The 19,657-nt window shown below is 37.5% G+C and overlaps 1 protein-coding gene, 1 long non-coding RNA gene and 1 pseudogene across 2 annotated transcripts; all 3 read left to right on the forward strand.

The window, feature by feature from the left end:
- Positions 1 to 3,681: 3,681 nt before the first annotated feature.
- Positions 3,682 to 4,323, forward strand: LOC137180496 (E3 ubiquitin-protein ligase TRIM21 pseudogene; annotated as a pseudogene).
- A 467-nt stretch (positions 4,324 to 4,790) lies between these two features.
- On the forward strand, positions 4,791 to 5,994 carry LOC137180616 (uncharacterized). The gene is made up of 3 exons (XR_010928027.1): positions 4,791 to 4,918; positions 5,004 to 5,074; positions 5,674 to 5,994. It is a non-coding gene; the product is annotated as an uncharacterized lncRNA (long non-coding RNA).
- Positions 5,995 to 14,798: 8,804 nt separating this feature from the next.
- LOC137180311 (E3 ubiquitin-protein ligase TRIM39-like) lies at positions 14,799 to 17,357 on the forward strand. The gene has a single exon (XM_067585627.1). The coding sequence runs from the start codon at positions 14,805 to 14,807 to the stop codon at positions 16,443 to 16,445; it is 1,641 nt and encodes a 546-aa protein (XP_067441728.1). The 5' UTR covers positions 14,799 to 14,804; the 3' UTR covers positions 16,446 to 17,357.
- The last annotated feature ends 2,300 nt before the right edge of the window (positions 17,358 to 19,657 follow it).

The following is a 19,657-nucleotide window of genomic DNA, read 5'->3' on the forward strand; positions in this document are numbered from 1 at the left end:
AAGATATGGACATATTCTGTGTTATGTTGTCAGTGGTTCATTTAAAGATTGTATGGAAGAATAGTACAAGCAGAAACAGCCACAATGAGCTGTTAGATAAAGAGCTGCAGATGACAGTCTCTTACTGTGTTTGTGTAAACCAGCTCACATAAAACACGTCATCAAAGTAAACAACAACTTTAAACTCACCATGCAGCCTTGTGGATAACTGTTTGAACTGCCAGCACGACTTCAATGATCACGGTTGCTCACGACTCCGTTCACATGTTCCCATCCCGATCAATAACAGAAATATAATTCAATATTACTTTACCTAATATCACGTTATACTTAATACAACAATAATTATACTTATTTATTTTTGAACAAATAAATGAAATTTAATTTTAAACAAATTGTTTTTCACTCTGTGTATATAATAGGAGGATTCCAGGAGTTAAACTATCGTGATGGGCATCGGTCAGGATGCGTATGAAGGAGACAATGAAAACTTGAATTCACTCTCAAGATATTTATTTGATATTGTGGATTGTAGAAGTATATGGGAAAAGCAAGGGGGGAAGAATCAATTCAATGAATAAAGATAATGAACTGTGAACCAGCCAACCAATTAGTGAGAAGGAAAAGGGATGGCAGGAAGTCAGGTGATGGAAAAGGAAATGGAAAAAATAAGGCAAAATTAGTGAATCTTTACAACAGCCGCCCCCAAATTTCTATAAGAAATACGATAAAGACCAAACCAAGTTAAGGGTCGTCAGGGAGGCCAGGAAGTGGGATCAGATGAGCTACTGGTTTGACATAGGGCTTGTCTTTGACAAGAACTTCAGCAGTTCTGATGCAGGGTAACTGATAGTCAATAATCATCACAATAGAATTTAACTGCAGCTCTGGTTTGTCCTCTTGCCATTTGTGTCGTGTCTGGAGTAATGGTAGATAGGATTTGGTGAAGTGTTTCCAGAAATGATCAGACAGTATTTGTGCATGACACCAACGTCCGACTGAGGAGCTCAGAATCAGGGTAAGACACTAGAGGGAGTGATGCATTATGTCGTCCCATGATCAGAAAGTTAGGGGTGACTGGATCAACATCTGCAATGTCTGAAGATACATAGCCGAGGGTTTTCAGTTAAGAATACCTTCAATTTCAATCAACACTGTCCTCAGAACCTCCTCAGTTACCATTTGTGCACCAATGGTTATCTTCAGAGCATTCTTCACTGAGCAAATTTCCCGCTCCCAGACACCACCAAAGTGGGGAGTGTGTGGTGGATTGAAACAGATATTAATCTTCCTTGTTGCCAGTACTGACTGGAGAGTGGGAGAGAGATTATTGAAGGCTTCTTGCGATTCTGTGTTCCCTCCTTTGAAGTTTGTTCCCTGATCACATAAGATCTCAAATGGTGTTCCTCTCCTAGAAGTGAATCGTTGAAGCGCCATGAGAAAGGAGTCGTGTCCATGTTAATAAGGAGGTCAAGATGTATACATCGAGTAGTGAGGCATTTGAATATTATACCCCACCTCTTCTCATATCTGTGCCCAATCTTGACATTGTATGGTCTGAAACAATCTATTCCAGTGGAGTAGAAGGGAGGTTTAAGTAACCTGAGATGAGCAGCAGACAAATCAGCCATCCTTGGGATGATTGGTTTTGCTCTCCATTTTTGACATGAAACACAGTTATGCTGATGTCTACATACTGCCTCGCATACCCTCTAGATCCAAAATTTCCTCCTTATTTCAGCAAAGATCCTTTCCAAGCCAGTGTGATGCAATCTCTCATCATAATCTTGAATGATTAACTGTGTCACCTTGTGAGTAGGATCCAGTACGATTGGATGAAATGACTCAGATTCCAGTTGGCTTTGCCGCAGTCGTCCTCCTACTCGAATGAGTCCAGAAGTACTGCACAGTATTGGGGCTAAGCAGAGTAAGCGACTGTGTGTTGGGAGTGATTTGTGTGATTTGAGACAGGCTATATCCTCCCCAAAGTGGTCATTTTGTGCCTTTAGGAGGATTTTTTGTTCAGCATTCAGGAAATCAGCTGCAGAAGGATTTACAGTGGTCTGACTGGAAAGAGACTGGGCATCCAGTAATTCTTGGTAAGTTTTGAAACTGTCAGGGTTTGGAACAGCAAGCCCTTGGACTGCACCGCGCCTCGACGTGCGCAAGGGTACGAAGGCCCGTTCAATGCTGCTTGCAGCTTTAATTATTATTATTATTATTATTATTATTATTATTATTATTATTATTATTATTATTATTATTATCCTATCCTATCCTATCCTACTGGGGGACGAGGACGATGGGGATGAGGATGACGGGGACGAGGACGGGGATGGAACGACAACACAAAGAAGAAGAAGCACTGAGAGAGTGACATCACCAGGAGCAGTTGGAGAGGGGGATTTTAGAGAACACTTCTTGTGAAATCTCCTCATAAATCCCATTACTTTGGCCAAATCTAACATTAGAAATAATTTTTTAGTAGGAAATTTCATGGCAAATCCATTGATACAGGTTTGAAAGTGGTCTGACTTACAGTTTAGATGTCTGAAGCCTCTGTTTGACACAAAGTTCATGCCCATAGATTGCCTCCCCATTGTTTTACATTGTAAGGTGTGATGTGGCATTATAACTTTCAGGGCTTATGAAATTCAAATCGTTCGAGTTATTACAAAGTTTTTAACAACTTTTTTTCAACACAGTGTCATAGGTCATGTATCAAAGTTTGAAGCCGATACCATTAACGCCCTCAGAGGACATTGCATTTGTTCGGGGTCCAAAACTGGGGTAAAGTTATTTTGAAAGGCTGATTGCGGACTTCCTATTGGATTTAGGTCAGGGGTGTCAGCATATGATTTGTAGGTCTTGATGAGACGAATAATTGAGTTTTGGTTTGATCTCTCTAAGACATTCTTACGGGCCATGGCGGCCATTTTGTTACATAGGTGGCGCTAGAGAGCACATTTTGGCACTTTGGGGGTTAATTTTTACACTTTATCAAATGTTTCACCAGACCTGATGTACGTGCCAAATTTGGTGAGTTTTTGAGCCTGTTTAGGGGGTCAAATTTAGGGTTTAAGTCCTGTAATAAGAAAGAAAGAAAGAAAGAAAGAAAGAAAGAAAGAAAGAAACAAACACACGAAAAACAATAGGGTTTACTACTACCCTTTTGGGCTCGGTCCCTAATAATAATTGGGTGGGGGATATACCAGATTGACCCGAAGGACACGAGGTGTGTATGGGACTATAAGAGGACAGCGTGAGGGTTAACACAACAGAAAGGAAGTTCTACTCTTTTCATTTCATACTGACACTTGTGAAATTAGTGACAATATAACTAAAGATGTTTTACACAGACTCAGTGAAACAACTTTAATTGTTTTTTAAACAGTCTCTCTGTGTCAGTTCTCAGGACTTTTGTAACTTGTAACTGAATCTCTGTGGTTTGGAGTTCAGCTTCACTCCAACCTTCCTGGTCTTATGACTATTTACTGATCACTTCCTACAGACACACTGCATTCTATTTCCTGTGGCTGTTTCACATTAAAAGCTTTCTACCAACAAGCAGCAGCTTTTATTGTGAAGCAGTTGGAGAAAATAAAAGTTGTTGGTCACTAAGTTAGCAGAGCTTTGTTAGCAGTGCTATTCTTCAATAACAGTTGGTCTACACAACAAGATATGGACATATTCTGTGTTATGTTGTCAGTGGTTCATTTTAAAGAGTATGCAGTGGATGTGACTCTTGATCCTGATACAGCACATCCTAAACTCATCCTGTCTGATGATGCGAAACAAGTAAATCATGGTGATGTGAAGAAGAATCTCCCAGACAACCCAGAGAGATTTTCTTCTAGTGTTCGTGTTTTAGGAAAGCAGAGTTTCTTTTCAGGCAGATTTTACTTTGAGGTTCAGGTTAAAGAGAAGACTAAATGGGATTTAGGAGTGGCCAGAGAGTCGATCAACAGGAAGGGACTAATCATAGCGAGTCCTGAGAATGGTTACTGGACCATATGTTTGATAAATGGAAATGAGTACAGTGCTCGTAATGACCCTCCAGTCCGTCTCTCTCTGATGTCTCAGCCTCAGAAGGTGGGGGTGTTTGTGGATTATGAGGAGGGTCTGGTCTCCTTTTATGACATAGATGCTGCAGCTCTTATCTACTCCTTTACTGGCTGCTGCTTCACTGAGAAACTCTACCCATACTTCAGTCCTAATGATGGTGGTAAAAACTCCGCCCCTCTGATCATCTGTCCTGTCAATCACATTGCCTGTGTGTTTTTTGCAGCAATGCAAATACTTATTACATTCATCTTTACATAACATCCACTGTGCAAATGTACACCAAAGTATTGATACTACAATACTGACACAGCAGTCAATGGATTAGAGACAAAAACACACCAAACATTGATAAACTGATACATTTTTAATAGATTCACTGTCATTTATGTTAAAAGATGTACATGTTTTCATCGGGATATGATGAATGTGGTCATTCCTTTATGATTTATTCTATTATTCTTTTATTTGAGTTATGTTGGAATTTTTTTCATCAAGATAAAAGTCATGATGTCCTGAGGTTGAATATTTTCCTGTGTGTCATTTAGTTTCAAGGTTAGAACATGAACAGAAAGAGTAGAGTATGTGTCTCTGTTATAAAGGATGGAGTTATTAAATGAAAATAGATGTTTACTGGTATCTGTTATACTCAGTGATGTAGTGATAAGTTAATATTACTGTTAGTATGTAAATTCCTGGTCTATGGATGCAATTGTAACCCGGGTCACAAAGGGTTAACAACACAGAAGTGCCTCAGCCAATCAGAGTGCAGGTCCACAGCACCGCAGGCGAGCTACACAGCGTACGCTAGTCAGATGCTGGGTGACACTGTTGAGAGAGGACCTACGGCTGAACGGTAAAAATATAACTCAGCTAAAACAGTAAAAACACCATATGATGTTGTTAAAACAGAACAGTAACAGCCTGTACTTTGTTGTAAGCTCGTAGAGGTGTGTGTGTGAGAGGCTGCTCACTGAAACCTGCCGAGTGACACAGAGGAACTCCCGAATTGGTTAGTCGTAGTAAAAGTAAACAATTAAATGCTGCGCCACATGATGTTAGGCTAAGCTGGCTAGCTCAAATGAATGAGCCTAGAGCTAACAAATGAGCATTTAGTGCTGAACAGTGCAATTAGCTGACTGTTGTAGAGCTTAAATAAACTAAAACTGTTTGACAACTCAACTGGAACAAATATAAAAATGTGACGTGGAGTATTTAATTGCTTAATGTTTTCTGTGGCTGGTAAAGCTGCTGAACTGTTAATACTGAAGCAACATACTAAATTATGTTTTGTCGGGTATTACATTTCATTGGTATAATGAATCTGATTTAAAGAACAGAAGACATAAGAATATAGAGTGTAAAGTTCACACTGTTGGTCTATAATTCATGTAATATTGTTGTTTTAATTTAAAAATACCAGGTTAAGATAAAAAATAGTAATTTAGTTCATTTTACTCAGAAATTCATTTACTGTAAAGGTTATTTAAAATGTGTTGATTGTTAACATTATATGTATATATTTTGTTGAGGTTTAAGGAATTAATCATTCCTGACAAATCAGAATGGCAATTGATTAATGATCATTTCTGGCCATGTCAATGACTGAAGGTCAGCTTTTTTTGAGTTGATTTGAAGTTGATGGCGAGCCAAACCAGACAAGACCATTAGATCCCTGGATTGAAGATCCCTGAACTGAGAGCCCAGAGCTGAGAACTGTCAATCTTACCTCTCTCCTGCCACGGCGGTAGGGTAAACATCTTAACTGCACAAGGCCAGCACCACTTTCATGCTCAATCCCCAGCCCCACTTGGACAATCCAAAGTCCCAGACTCTGACTTTACTCTTCATTTTTTGACTTGACTTGGAAAAGACACTTACCTCCTTCATTCTTCTTCAAACTCATTCCCCGTGCCTGTGGAAGAACCGAGCCATAACCAGCACTGGTTTAAATGAGTGGACTGAGTATTCATACTATTGATATGGTGTATTATTGTGCCTTGGTTAAAGTGATTTTGTTATTGCTAGAGCAGTGAATGGTGAACTGTTGCAAGATTGAAGAGTGTTGTGAAGTGATAATATTGAACAGGATATGGTTCTGATATTGTTACCTAACTAACCTTGGATCCAGATATAGAGAATTTAGTTTACCTATAGAAGGGTGCACCCATTCAAAACAGGAAAACAGTTGAAAAGAACTCAGTGGTTCAAAACCAAAAGAAAAAGTGACAAAAGAAATAATTTGTTGCTAAATTGAAACTGAGAAACTGACTTTGTGGAATTGAACTATTAACTGCACTTAAAGTTATTTTATTTATTTTGTTTATTTAAAAAAAAAAAAGATAATACAAGGTACCAGTTTACAGCTTCTTGTCTCGTGTGGTCATTTAATGTTGCAAATAGCCATTTCTGCCTCCTGTTCGAATCCTCTGATTCTGGTCCAACATTATTAAAATCCTTACTAAATAGTATTGTTAGAAGCTGAGTGCTACACAATTGTACTGATATGCAGTTATTTTTGTTTGTTTTTAAGATTTACTGACTTGGTGTGTAAGTTACTTGGCTGTAATTGGTGTAATTCTATTGATCTCTATCAGTGTTAATAGTGATAGTGTCTTTTTTCACATTTAATTATGATAACACACATTTTGATAACATACAGAAGCTATGCCCCCCCCCCCCCCCCCCCCCAGTATTTGAAATATGAAAAAAGCCCCCCCCCCCCCCCCGCCAGTATTTGGAATTGACACATCAGACTCCCTCAGAGCTGAGAAAAAGCTAATTAGTTCCCTCAATATTCAGAGTTAAACTGACTCTAAAACACACTTGATGTGCATCATTCACAGAAAACCTTGTGCATGTTGTTTGTGTTCATGTCAAACAGCAACAGTGAACACAGCAGCTGTGAGCAAGGTGCCTAAGCTTTGGATCTGTCCTCTAGATTCTGTGATGTTTGACAATGCTTACTGTGATCATTTGTTTTTAATCAATCAATCAATCAATATCTATTTATATCGTGTCAAATCACAACAAAAGTCATCTCAGGGCACTTTTCACATAGAGCAGGTCTAGACCGTACTCTTTACAGTACAAGAGTACTTTTACTGGGTAATTATACAGTAAGAACGGGAGAACAGCACATACCTTGTTTGTTCTGTATACTTACAGAGTAAGAACATGAGAACAGTGTAAACCTCATAATTCAGCCCCCTATTGTTACTCTGTAAGTATAGAGTAAGACAGAGTAAGAACAGGAGAACAGCATACATTTTGTGATTTCTGTGTAATTAAAGAATAAAAACTCTTCAAACTTTATAACTCCCTTCATTCCTTATTATTCTGTAATTAAAGATATACATATGTATATTATTACATGACTGTATTGTTAGTTTTTCATCATCAGGTGACAATAAAAGCCTTCCATAGCTGTGCAGTTGAGAGAGCTAAGTTTGCTCGTTATGAGCTGCTGCAGTGCTGGACCAACATGTCTGCTAGGAGCTAATTTTCAAAAGTATAGACCCATTTCTCGACTTATTCAAATTCATACAGTGAAGCAGAAGACATAATCATGATAAATCCCTGAAGTGTGAGTGAAGCTTTCCTGACAAACTCACATGCATAAAAAGTGCTTTTCACAACTGTCATGAGCAGTGGGCAAATGTATTTGTTTTTATACATACATGCTGATTCATACAAGGAAATTACACCTTAAGTTTGGGGAAATTACACGGTAAATCTTGAGAAGTTACACTCTAAATTCCCAATTGTTACTCCCCTGTTCCTCGTTGTCTTGTTTTCTTCCTACATTTAAGTACCAGTATGAAACAGTAAGTATTTTATATGTAAGGATTCATACTAGGAAGTTATACCGTAAGTTCCGGGAAATTACACGGTAAATGACGGGATGGTACACTCTAAAACATGGGCTGTATTATAAAGTATTACCCATAATACATAATATAATACATCACTATCTGTAACAGCAAAAACATTGTAATTACTGAAATGACCAAACATGGGCATTCACTTTGGGCTTGAGTGTTACTGACCAGAGAAGTTTTTATTGTATGAATTAAGGTGATTTAGACCTTTCAGCCTCCCAGTGAGCGTCCCAGATTTCATCTTGAACTGTCCCACATTAGGAAATGCAACATTGATAGTTGACAGTTTATTACAGGCGGGGACAAACTGTAAAACTCGTCTCAACTTCCTCATCTGATTCAGCAACAACTGCAGGACAGAAGAAAGTTAACACAGAGGAGCTGCAGTCGACACAATTGTCTCTGTTTCTGTCTGAAGGAAAATTAAACCGAGTTCTTCAGTTCTTTCTCAACAACTGATTCAAACACTGGTGAGTACAGCTGATAATTAGTGTGGTTAAACAACCAGCAATAACATAAAACTTACAGTTCTACACAGGCAGTGTATGACAGTAATCCATGATTACAATACACAACAAATAATGAATAATTCTGTAATAAAATCCTCACAGTTGTCAAATAAACGTAAGTCAGACCCATCGCCAGAGGAAATTTATTGTTCCTTCATCTGACCTTGGACACGTTTCTATTAAGGCTGAAATATATTCATCATTCAGAAGAAAAACATCTCCATTATATTCCAACAACACTGATGAAGAAAATTGAGGCATTAATTGATATGCTTCAATTTTAGAAATTATTTCAATTTATAATTTGAAATGAGTTCATTGGTTCTTGTTGTGAGGGGCTGCTGCACCTGTTGGGTCATTATCTTTATGCACGTTTTAACGTAATAACATAATATAACATGATCTAAATTGTTTTCTTGTTAAACAACTCTAGCAGGGTTAAAACATTACAGGACAAATAGTGAGTTGAACTTTGGACTTTATTAGGACTTTGAATGTTTGCAGAGTTGTAAAGGATTGTAAAGGGACTGTTGTTACGTGTCCATTTTCACATACTGCAATCATTTCTGTCATGATCGTTAGGCTAAGTTCATAAATGAAGCAAAGGAGTATACTTCATTAAAAACACAAAACGTACAAAATTCCCTAACCCTAATTACCTGCAGCTTGATTAAATTCTTGCACTTTTGCAAAAATACACTTGCAGATGTTTTACTACAATGTTTTGATGGCAGGACTGGCAGTAACATTACCGCAGAGACAGAAAATCAAACTCAACAACATGAAACCATGGCAACAAATGCTGCATTTTCCATCTAAAGCCATAAATGTGTTGTGCCTTGTCAAACTTAATTATGATTGACAGCTGCCAAATACCTCGCAAGATTGTTTTAACGTTATACACAACCTAATATTTATCGACCCATTTGTTGAGCCTGCCATTCTGTTACACAACTAAACCAGACACAAAGATTGAGATGTCTTTCCTTAAACCAGGTGAGTTTTCTTGAGTACAGAAGAAAACATTTACTGTGTTTCAGCAGGTTTTAACACAAAACTTCAGATTTACTCAGAAAAAAAAATTCATGATTTTTAATTCATAATGATTCTCATCAAAATGACTTTTCAGATCTGTGCAAATCAAAATTGCTTAACTTTATATACCAGTAACCATATGAATTATCAAAACTTTTGTAAATAAAACATTTTTCAGCATAAGATGAAAAGAGGGTGTTGTCTCTTAAGGATTCTTAACACTTTTTCATTTGCCAGTTTTGTTTCCGCCTTCCAAACTGTTATTGGTGCATCATTCTTGCAGACATATTTTTCAGCGACTTATGAATCATTCTTAAATAACAGCATATCTTTTACAATCTAAGTTTTATTCTCAGTGTGTAGATACAGTAAATCTATATATATATATATATATATATATATATATATATATATATTGATCCCTTTCATCGATTATGGTTGGAGTTACTTTGATGAATAAGATTTTACTTTCAGTGTCAAACTCATAAAAATCAAATATAGATGTTATTGCTTTTTTATTTCTATAAATTAACCCTGAATACGGTTTGTTTTGTGGTGTTTATACTGTGTATTAGTTGTTTTCTTCTGACTTTTATCTCTGTATTTCCTGTCTGAATGGTAGTATTTTATTTTGAAAGGACCCTGGTCTGACGTGATAACCGTAAGTGTAAGTGTCAATGGTAGCAGATCTCCTGGTTTATGTTGAGTAAAAACTAAATGTGGTGAAAACTCAGATGAGCTCCAGTTGAAGAGGTAACAAGGTGGTTTAATATCTTTGTAATATCTGCAGCTAATATTGGTCCTAGTTGGATGGTTTATACCAGGGGCGTCGCTAGGCCTATTTTAGGGAGGCTTTAGCCCCCCCAGAATAAATGTACATTATTAGTTTAAATCATCAATAGTTTGTTCTCGTTCATTTTTCATTAAAGTCGATTGAACTGCTACTGCGTCTCCAAATTCACAATGTACCTAAAACGCCAGGCACTAGGACCTGGGAAAGGCTGCTGCTGTTCTAATCCAGCGTTTCCATTGGCTGTGCTGCTCACTCAGAGCCCCCAGTAGAGACTTCAATGGTAGTCAGAAACTACTGACGTAGTACTGAATTTTATGACATAGGCCTATTACTCATACAAGGCATAAACTAGCCTAAATGATTTCATGACATTTTTAGTTTTAGAGGTTCACAGATCAAACATCAGTCTGTGAATCAGTAACATACTTAGGACCTGCAACTTATCTAAGAGAGAGGAGATAGCATTCATTGACTTCAGTACCTTTGCTTGATCTGTGTCTGTTGTAAGTGGATGCAAAGCATTTAAGTCATATTAGAGCCGTGCCGAATACAAACTATGAAGGGACAGATCTATTTTGTTGATTTTACACTTATTGTTACTCTAAAAATTCATGACAAACAGACATTTTGGAGCCATTTAAAATAAAAAAATTCCTCCCCCAGCCCCTTCGGTAAAGGCTTAGCCCCCCCTAACCATAAATCTCTAGTGACACCCCTGCTTTATACTAGACTCACTGTATAAGGGTGTAGAGGAAGATGTTGACATTACATGTGCATTTCTTCATCAGTTAAATAATTATATAATTAATAGTGAACCTACTGTAACCTACAGTAGAGTCAATACATACTTTATGATACTCAGTTCTGTAAATGGGACACATAATGTGTCTGTAGGAGCCTTTTATGTTGATTGTTGGCATGTCATTTGTTTAGTTATAACTTGCAGTATTATTTTGGACACTGGGTGGCGGTCATGAGATGCACAGGGTTGTATATCTAGGGGCATAGGTGACAGGAAACGGGAGGCACAGGCAGGTGGAGCACATACAGTTCTTACCAGATCGGGAACAGACGCACACTACAGCTGGTCCAGGTATCATCGGATAATTCGTAATTCATTTGTGATTCAAAAACCAAAAAACGGTAAATCTGTTATTTGTTTCAAAACAAAAAACGGAAAACCGTTTTTAATGTCAGAATCAAATAACGAAAAACCAATCAAACCCGGCCCATTTTTGGTTTTTGCCGATTCATTTTATCGTTATTCCTTTTTGGATTGAATATTGCACAGGTCTGCGGACATTCAGCCAATTCATTTTTGCGTTTGAAACCAAAAACTAAAGTCACGTGATTTCTCCTTTTTTCATTTTAAACCAAAAACGAAAAACGAAATCAGGTGATCTATAAACAATTACATTATGTAACAGTGGAGGTTGAATAAAATGCACAATCTAAAGTCCAGTTTGATGAAAATTACGAAAGTGAAAGTGTAGGGCTTAAATGAGGGATGTGAAATGTAAAGTTCAGTTTTATAACCCCATCTTCATCCCATTTACACACACGCGCGGCTGTCACTGGCGTTTTCACCATAGCAACAGTCGCTGAGGATCATGGGTAGACTAATGTAGTCGCTTCCGCTATTGTACGAAACTGACAAAAATACTTGTTTTCTAAACCAAAATTACACGGTCTTTTGAATGTGGTTTTCTGGATTTTCGTTGGGAAACAAAAAAGGAATAGATCGCGTGATTTCGTTTTTCGTTTTTGATTTAAAATGAAAAAAGGAAAAAACCATGTGACTTTAGTTTTTGGTTTCAAACACAAAAACGAATTGGCTTGATGTCCAGAGACCTGCTGGATATTCAATCCAAAATAAAACGAATCGGCAAAAAACCAAAAGCGGGCCAGATTTGATTGGTTTTCCGTTATTTGATTCTGACACCAAAAACAATTTTTTTGTTTTTTGTTTTGAAACAAATAACAGATTTACCATTTTTTGGGTTTTGAATTACAAATGAATTACGAATTATCCAATGATACCTGGACCGTTTTTATGCTCTTTTTGTGGTAAAATTACAGAAATTTTGGAAATATTGCAAATGTTGCCCCGCTGGCCTGGTGGGTGTCAGGAGGGGTGTGTTCATACACCCTGCAGCTTAATGTAAAATAAAGAGGCAGAAAACTTTAGCTTGCATTCAGCATCACACTGACATGGTAACAAGTAGAGGACGATGAAATTTTGAATTTAATCACTATTTGACACAATAAAATAAAATAAAAAATATAGGCCTGAGGGTGTCTTTTTAAACATATTTAACTTATTTTTGCAATGAATTGTACCATAATCCCAATGACTTTTTAATATCTTTTTGTGTCATTTTTAATTCCCGTATATACATTTTTAACCCTTTAAACTCTGCATATTTATGTCTGGTTTAAACAACATTTTTAACCCTTTACACAACCGAAATAAATTAATGCAATTAAAAAAAAATACTACCAATGAAGAGTCATAGTGTATGTAATGACTTCCTTCGATAAAAAGCATACTGCATATCACAGAAACAACTATATTTCACTGCTAATTTTTAAATTGAATTAACATGTCATTATTTTCTTTATTGTTTTTAAATTATATGTGCAATATATTTTAAAAAATGTTTTTATTGACACACAAAAATAAATACAAAAAAAATAAAAAAATTACAGAATTCTGACAATTAATTAACAAACAACTAAAATTTCTGACCCCAACCCCCAAAACCAATTTACAAATCTGAACCAAGCGTTTACCCCTCAAACAATATCACTCATAAACATTATTACTGTCCTTTAATTCTCACTGTACTTACATCTTACAGCACAGGTAACATGCTATGCTAATACTGTAGAGCAGCTCTGACAGAAAAAGACAACAATTGTTAACCAAAGTCAAAAAATAGAATAAAATAAAATAAAATAAAATAAAAAAGGATCAGAGACTTAAACACAATGACCATGGGGGTGAAAATCTGGCTGTGGACTAGTGTTTATGGAAATGGCAAGTCCTTCATGTTGAAAATATTCTGTGATTTTAACAGGGAGAAATGAAGACGAAGATGGACCTGTTGAAAACTCTGGAGGATTTGATAGACGAAGAATTTGAGGAATTCAAGTGGCTCCTAAAGGATGAAAGTCTGCAAGGCCACCCAGCCATCAAAGCATTCCAGCTGCAGAAGGCAGAGAGACGGAACACCGTGGATCTGATGGTGCAGACCTACCAACTTCCTGGAGCTGTGGAGGTGACCAAGAAGCTTTTAAAGGAAATCAACAGGAATGATCTGCTGCAGAGTTCATCAGACAGCAGCTCAGGACCAGAAGGTCAGTCACAGGAAGAGAGAAACTACAACAATCTTATGCAAACAAGATATTAACTTGTTCACACACAATGCCATCTGTCACATCCAGACTGTGGAGGTCAGACAGAAACATTACATTCATGTTATTTATTTGTTTTAATAGTGAAGAACTTCTACATTCACAAAGACGACCTTCATCTGTCTACCTTGATTAACACAAACATCTCTGCTTTCACTGTCGGTGGAAAAGTCTTCACTTCCACTCTGATATAGCAGTTCTCAGTTCAAATAAGCTTTATTGACACAAATGCTGTTAAACCATTTTCAAAGCTAAATTGCATATTATTATATTTCATGAATTATTAATCAGTAGATATCAGTGATGATGAGGAGGCTTCAGAGAACAGAAGACCTTCCTCCTCATCCTCTTCCTGAACTTTCCACTGACAGCAGTCAGAGTGAAGGTAAAGCTGGTCAAAGCTGCACATGCTCAGTGGCGTCTGCCTTACGCAGAACTACTCTCTAGAGACTGAAAACCTGATCACTGTTATTAGTCTTTGGAGCCGTTTCTAAACAAACTAACGTGACCAAACTCTTCATAATGAAGGAACATGTCACCCAGTGAAGTGGTGTGGCTCACTGACGTGTTTGTAATAGTTTTTGGACAACAGAGGTCTACAGCACAGAGGAATAAGATATATAATATTTTTATGTCTCAATTTTAAAAAAAAAAAAACACTTTCTCTCTCAATTTGAGTGGTCAGTGATTATTTTAAAACTGGAGATAAAAAATAAGTTAGTCTGCACTAAAACTTACAGAGCAGCTTAATCATTCTCTCCTTCATGCTGCCTGCTGATCACCTGCTGTCATTTTGTGGGAAAACAGTGGCAACTTGCAAGAGGATCCTCTTCCAGTTAGGTCTCTGAGACATGAACAATATAGATTCATTTAATTGAAAACCTGATGTATTTTAAGTTCTGGTACTTTTGCTGAGGCAGTCAGATTGGGTTAGCTTGGCCCCTTGGGGCCTGCCAATAATGACGGGTCTGATTTAAGTGACTAAGTTCAGTGAAATTAAACTACAGAAGTCAACATTATATTTTTCTTCGTACATGTAATACTCAACATACAATAAATAGTTCTACATTTTTTTTACATTTCCATGTTTGTTCTCTGTGTGTAGATATGTCTGCTGCCAGCTGTCTGCAATCTGAAGATCAGTTTCTGTGCTCCATCTGTCTGGATGTGTTCACTGATCCAGTCACCACATCATGTGGACATAACTTCTGCAAAAACTGCATCACTGAACACTGGAACAGTAATGACCAGTACCTGTGTCCGATATGTAAAAAGGTTTTCAACACAAGACCTAAGTTGAAGGTGAATACTTTCATCTCTAAGAAGGTTTCTCAGTTCAGACAGGAAGCTCAACAGAAAGCCAGCAGCAGCAGCTCAGAGCAACAAGCTGCCAAACCAGGAGAAGTTCCCTGTGACATCTGTAAAGGAACCAAACTGAAGGCCCTGAAGACCTGTCTGGTGTGTCTGATCTCCTACTGTGAGACTCACCTGGAGCCTCATCTGACAGCTTCACGTCTGAAAAGACATCAGCTGATGGACCCTGTGGAGAACCTGGAAGGCATGATGTGTATGAAGCACAATAAACCTCTGGAGCTGTTCTGTAAGACTGACCAGACATGTGTCTGCGTGCTCTGCTCTGTTTTAGACCACAAGACACATGAGTTTGTTCCTCTGAAAGAAGAATATGAAGGAAAGAAGGCAGAGCTGGGGAAGACAGAGGCTGAAATTCAGCAGATGATCCAGAAGAGACAACTGAAGATTCAAGAGATCAAACACTCAGTTGACCTCAGTAAGGAAGATGCAGACAGAGAGAAAGCAGAAGGTGTTCAGGTCTTCACCGCTCTGAAGGACTCTGTTGAGGGAAACCTGAATGAGCTCATTGAGACGATTGAAGAGAAGCAAAGAACGACAGAGAAACAGGCTGAAGACTTCATCAAAGAGCTGGAACAGGAAATCTCTGATCTGATGAAGAGAAGCTCTGAGGTGAAGCAGCTCTTACTCTATGAAGACCACCTTCACTTCCTCCAAAACTTCCCATCCCTGAAAGCTGCTCCACCCACCAAAGACTGGACAGAGGTCAGCATCCATCCATCATCTGAGGGGACTGTGGTGAGAGCTCTGACTCAGTTGGAGAAGACGCTCAGTAAAGAGATGAAGAAGCTGTTTAAGGCTGAGCTGAAGAGGGTCCAGCAGTATGCAGTGGATGTGACTCTTGATCCTGATACAGCACATCCTCAACTCATCCTGTCTGATGATGGAAAACAAGTAAATCATGGTGATGTGAAGAAGAATCTCCCAGACAACCCAGAGAGATTTTCTTACTGTGTTTGTGTGTTAGGAAAGCAGAGTTTCTCTTCAGGCAGATTTTACTTTGAGGTTCAGGTTAAAGGGAAGACTGACTGGGATTTAGGAGTGTCCAGAGAGTCCATCAACAGGAAGGGACAAATCGTAGTGAGTCCTCAGGATGGTCACTGGACTATACGGTTGAGAAATGGAAATGAGTACAAAGCTCGTAATGACCCTCCAGTTGTTCCCTCTCTGAAGTCTCAGCCTCAGAAGGTGGGGGTGTTTGTGGATTATGAGGAGGGTCTGGTCTCCTTTTATGACGTAGATGCTGCAGCTCTTATCTACTCCTTTACTGGCTGCTCCTTCACTGAGAAACTCTGCCCAGTCTTCAGTCCCTTTCTTAATCAAGGTGGTAAAAACTCCGCCCCTCTGATCATCTGTCCTGTCAATCAAACTGAGTAATCACCTGTTTTATGTCATAAATGTGTCTTTGTTTTTGAAGAGAGTAAATATACAAACACATTCTGGTTTATTATGAGAAAAAACACAAACTAGGATTTCTATCTAAAATTAAATCTCTATTTAAACATCTGATCAAATCCACAGAACTTTAGTTTCATTTCTAGTCAAAAACACAAAGTTTCCAAAAAAACAAAACTTTCAGTTTGAAGTGAAACCACAGAAAACAAAGTGTGAATATTTCACAGTGTCATAAAGCTTCATTGTAGAGTTCGGCCGAGACCATGACTCCACAGAATATGTGTCAATATTTTACAAGCTGTAATAAGTGCTGAAACACTTAATGACAGAACAACAGAAATGAATTGATTGATTGATGATCATTTATATTATTATCATTGTCAGGCTCCATCTTTTTAAATGTGAGGTTTTGCTGCTACTCTCTGCTCTATATGATGGTAACTGGAATATTTTTGGGTTTTGGACTGTTGGTCAGACAAAACATTCAAAGACATCTTGAACTCTTAGAAACTGTGATGAATATTTTCACTATTTTCTGACATTTTATAGAGTAAATAATGATTTAAAAACAGGTTAAAACAAGGTTAATTGTTAATGAAAATAATCATTAGTTACAGCTCTACAGTTGATTAATAGAATATATGTATAATGTGTATAAAGGATTTTCTTATCTTGTCTGAGGTTTGTTTAGTTTCTGTCCACTTTGGCCAATTTGTTTGTTTGAATATGGAATAGATTGATTATGATTTAAAGAAATCTGTAAATATGTGATTGTAAAAATCTGTAAACTAAACTATGTCTGTAGTTTTAATGTAAAGCTTTAAAAACATGGCCTGAGTAAGCAGTGACTTGTTGAACACCAAACACAAAAAATAAAACCTGGTTTACAGAGAAGCTGTGTGTTTGTGTTTCTGTTACAGTTCATTAACAATCACAAATGTTTTTCTGCTTTCTTTACCAAACACTTATTAGTCTACATATGCAGCTTTGTATCATTATGTTTCAATATTTTCTCTCTGCACTGATTATTGTTTTTTACTTAATTGACCTACAATCTATTGAGAGGTTTGTTTTCTACTGAAGTAAATTATCCAAATGTTTTTATTGTTGCACATTGTTAAACTTCATGTCAACTGTACAGTAACCAATATTTCAATGAAAAGAGATTCGGCAATAGATTCTGCAAACTCGTTGTGTACCAATAGAACAAACTACTATCAGCACAGAAAACCAGTCTGGACCAACAGCCTGTGGACTCCTGTTCCATGTCAATAGTCAGTAAGTTATTGTACTGGTTTGTAGATGTTTTTAAAAGGTTCAGTAATTACCTAAAAAAGCTGATTTCTGTAGTTTTTAAAGAACGGGTTCACAGTTGTTCAAATGTGTCTTAAAACAACAGTCAGGAGCCCAAATGAAGAGTGACACCTGTTTTTCTTGCTGTAATCATTCCTCCTGTTCATACTGACCATTAGAAGATCCCTTCATAATGACCTTACAATGGAAGTGATGGGGGACAAAATCCACAGTCCTCCTTCTGTGCAAAAATGTATTTAATAGTTTATCTGAAGCTAATATGAAGCTTCAGCATCCAAATGAGTCAAATCAAGTAGATATCTTTCAACGTTACAGTCTTTTTAGTGCCAAAGTCCCTCTTTTTGTTACTATACTTCCACCGCAGCTCAACAGGGAAACACTGTCCGAGGAAACACAAAGAGGGAATTTGATGCTAAAAACACTGTAAATGTGGCAGATATCCACTTGATATGACTAACTCAGACTGCTGAAGCCTCATATAAGCTTCACATCAACTTTTAAATGACTGTGTGGACACACTGTGGATTTTGGCCTCCATCACTTCCATTGTAAGTTCATTATGAAGGGATCTTCTAATAGCCAGTGTGAACAGGAGGAATGACTACAGCGAGGAAAACCTCTTTCACTGTTCATATGGACACCTGACTGTTGTTCTAAGACACACTTGAAATACAGTGAACCCGTCCCTTAATTTACACCTCTCAATATTAACATTTAGGACAGTCCAATCAGAATTTATATACTTTGAGTTAAGGTGAGTTAAGTTTGTCAAAAGGTGCCCAAACTTTTGCATACAGCTCTATATAATTATACACTACAAGATCCTTCTCACTTAAATGTTGTACATTTATTTATACAGTTTAAGGTATTGTAATATATATTGTATGTAAATCACTTTGATAAAGAATTATTACAGAATTATTTGAATAAGAATTATTGAACTAATTGAATTTAATGTCTTATTTCAGTCTCATGTATTTCATTAAAATAGGACTTCATCTATTTTCTTGATGTAACTCGTATTTTTTCCTAATGAACAATAAAGTCTTATTTTTTGTGGTGGTTCAGAAGTTAAAAAATGTGTTTTTGGAATAACTTGATTTAACATCAATGTTGACCAGACGACATTTGTTGAACTCAGTTCAAGATAAAGACACAAATAAGTTAATAGTTACATGAAAACTTCAGCAATAAAAACTGGCTGCCTGTCATTTACAGTCTCACCTTTGCTCCATGACATTTCACAATAATCCTGAAAATCAGAAGGAGGAAAAAATCTCACAATCAGAGTTACAGTAAAAGGAGGAGCAACACTGGAAAGATAAGAGAGCTTCCACGTCACTCTTCAGAAATAAAACTAAAGGTTTATCAGAGCGACAGCAGAGCTGCAGTCTGATTTGATCATATTTAATGTTTCAACAACCAGCTTTAGTCCTTGCGCTGCCCAAAGGGGGGGTCAATGTGACCCGTAACTATTATTATTATATTCTATCCTACCACTCCCTGCTGTCCCGAGAGGATTCAATGTGGCCCGTAACTATCCTAACCCTCCCTGCTGCCCCGAGAGGGGTCAATGTGACCCGTAATTACTGTTATTATGTCCTATCCTACCCCTCCCCACTGTCCCGAGAGGGGGTCAATGAGACCCATTACTATCCTACCCCTCCCCGCTTCCCCGAGAGTGGTGGGGGGTCATTATGACCCGTTACTATCCTACGACTCCCCACTTCCCCGCGAGGGGTGGGAGTCAATGTGACCTCTGACTATCATTATTGTTATTATCATTATTATTATTATTATTATTATTATTATTATTATTATTATAGCCAATCCTACAATTACAGCAAAGGAACAAATAAGGTAGAACATAAAGCAAAATA

This window comes from Thunnus thynnus, chromosome 3 (genome assembly GCF_963924715.1).
Source record: "Thunnus thynnus chromosome 3, fThuThy2.1, whole genome shotgun sequence".
NCBI lineage: Eukaryota > Metazoa > Chordata > Actinopteri > Scombriformes > Scombridae > Thunnus > Thunnus thynnus.

What these genes read in the sequence shown, in the direction of transcription:
- LOC137180311 (XM_067585627.1), top strand. Translation starts at nt 14,805, where the DNA reads ATGTCTGCTGCCAGCTGTCTGCAATCTGAAGATCAGTTTCTGTGCTCC.